The sequence below is a fragment of the Pteropus alecto genome, unplaced genomic scaffold (genome assembly GCF_000325575.1).
Source record: "Pteropus alecto unplaced genomic scaffold, ASM32557v1 scaffold30, whole genome shotgun sequence".
Classification (NCBI taxonomy): Eukaryota; Metazoa; Chordata; class Mammalia; order Chiroptera; family Pteropodidae; genus Pteropus; species Pteropus alecto.
This window is the reverse complement of record NW_006429782.1, coordinates 147,522-148,884: the sequence shown is the minus strand read 5'-3', so window position 1 is coordinate 148,884 and position 1,363 is coordinate 147,522. Positions and strand designations below refer to the sequence as shown.

The window sequence follows — 1,363 nt, the reverse complement described above, 5'->3', positions numbered from 1 at the left end:
CACCATGCCGTTGATGGACACCCAGCAGTTGCGCGGGAAGTCCTGCAGCATGGGCACGAGGAACTGCAGGCAGCCGTCCCAGTGGCACAGCAGCAGCATCATGCTGATGAGGTTGCAGATGCGCATGACCGCGCTCGCCAGGTCGTAGGTCATGTGGAAGATCTGGGGTGGGCGGGCGAGTGACGGAGGAAGGAGACCCCTGCCTGCCAGACTCGCGCGCCCTCCCCGCACCCAGGACCACCGTCCCGTCCTGCAGCCCTGTTCCCCTCCCACCTCCCCTTCGGAGCCTTGTCGCTGCTCTGGCAAATGGGGGCGACATCGCTGGGCACAGGCCGTCCAGAAGCTGGACCCGTCTTGGGGGACAGGGGCGTGACTTCGCTTTCCCGAGCCCCAAGGGCCTTGGCGCGGATGTGTCAAAGGTCCGCACCGTGTTCTCGCGGCTCTGTCCCGTAGCCCGGGCCCCACCACCATGCCTGGTTCCACTCCCTGTGGCCTACAGGCCCCTCACGGCAGGGCAGCCCTGGGGACTCCGCCCGAGGCCCCTCCGTGACCTCCCTCCTGCGCCTGTAACCACCCCCTGACTTCTTCCTCGGCCCCGCCCCGGGGCCCTCACACCCGCCTCGCGCGCTCACCTCCTCCCACTGGTGGATGTAGCGGATGAGGCGCGACAGGCGCAGCAGCCTCAGCAGGCTGAGGATCTTGGTGAAGCGCACGATGCGCAGGGCGCGCGCCGTCTTGTAGACCTCGGAGTCGATGCCTTTCTCCACGATGAGGAAGATGTAGTCCACGGGGATGGAGGACACGAAGTCCACCACGAACCACGTGCGCAGATACTTCTTCTTGATCTTCTCGGGGTCCAGGATGATCTCCGTGTTGTCCTCGATGACAATGCCCGTGCGGAAGTTCAGCACCAGGTCCATCAGGAAGAACGTGTCCGAGACGACGTTGAACACGATCCACGGGGCCGTGGTCTCGTCCTTGAAGAAGGTGATGCCCACCGGGATGATGATGAGGTTTCCCACCATGAAGAGCAGCATGGTGAAGTCCCAGTAGAACCTGGGGGACAAGGGCCGTCAGCCTCGGGAGCCCTGCCCACTGCGACTTTGGCCCCGGGTCATGGCTAGTGTGGGCTCCGCCTCCAGGAAGTCCTCCCACACCTCAGACAGCACCCCACTGCCCGCTAGGCTCCCCCAGCTCCAGGCCCTCCCGCTGGCCCAGCTCTGACCTGTCACAGAGCCCGAGGTCGCTCAAAAATTGGTTAAATATTCCCTTGACCAAAAGGCCGAATGTGTCTGGCACAAGGTTGGCTTCCAAGGGACAAGGAGATGGGGGACAAGCAGAGAGGAGCGGGTGGCGGGGAGTG

At 64.2% G+C, this 1,363-nt stretch overlaps 1 protein-coding gene across 1 annotated transcript in view; it reads right to left on the bottom strand.

Moving 5' to 3' along the window:
- HCN2 (hyperpolarization activated cyclic nucleotide gated potassium and sodium channel 2) overlaps positions 1–1,363 on the bottom strand; it is a gene marked incomplete at its 5' end in the record, with an annotated part of 19,134 nt that overhangs the window by 10,150 nt on the left and 7,621 nt on the right. Inside the window, 2 exons of the mRNA XM_025041414.1 lie at positions 2–162; positions 633–1,056. Of these exons, the coding sequence (XP_024897182.1) occupies positions 2–162; positions 633–1,056 (585 nt within the window). The remainder of the gene's footprint in view (position 1; positions 163–632; positions 1,057–1,363) is intronic.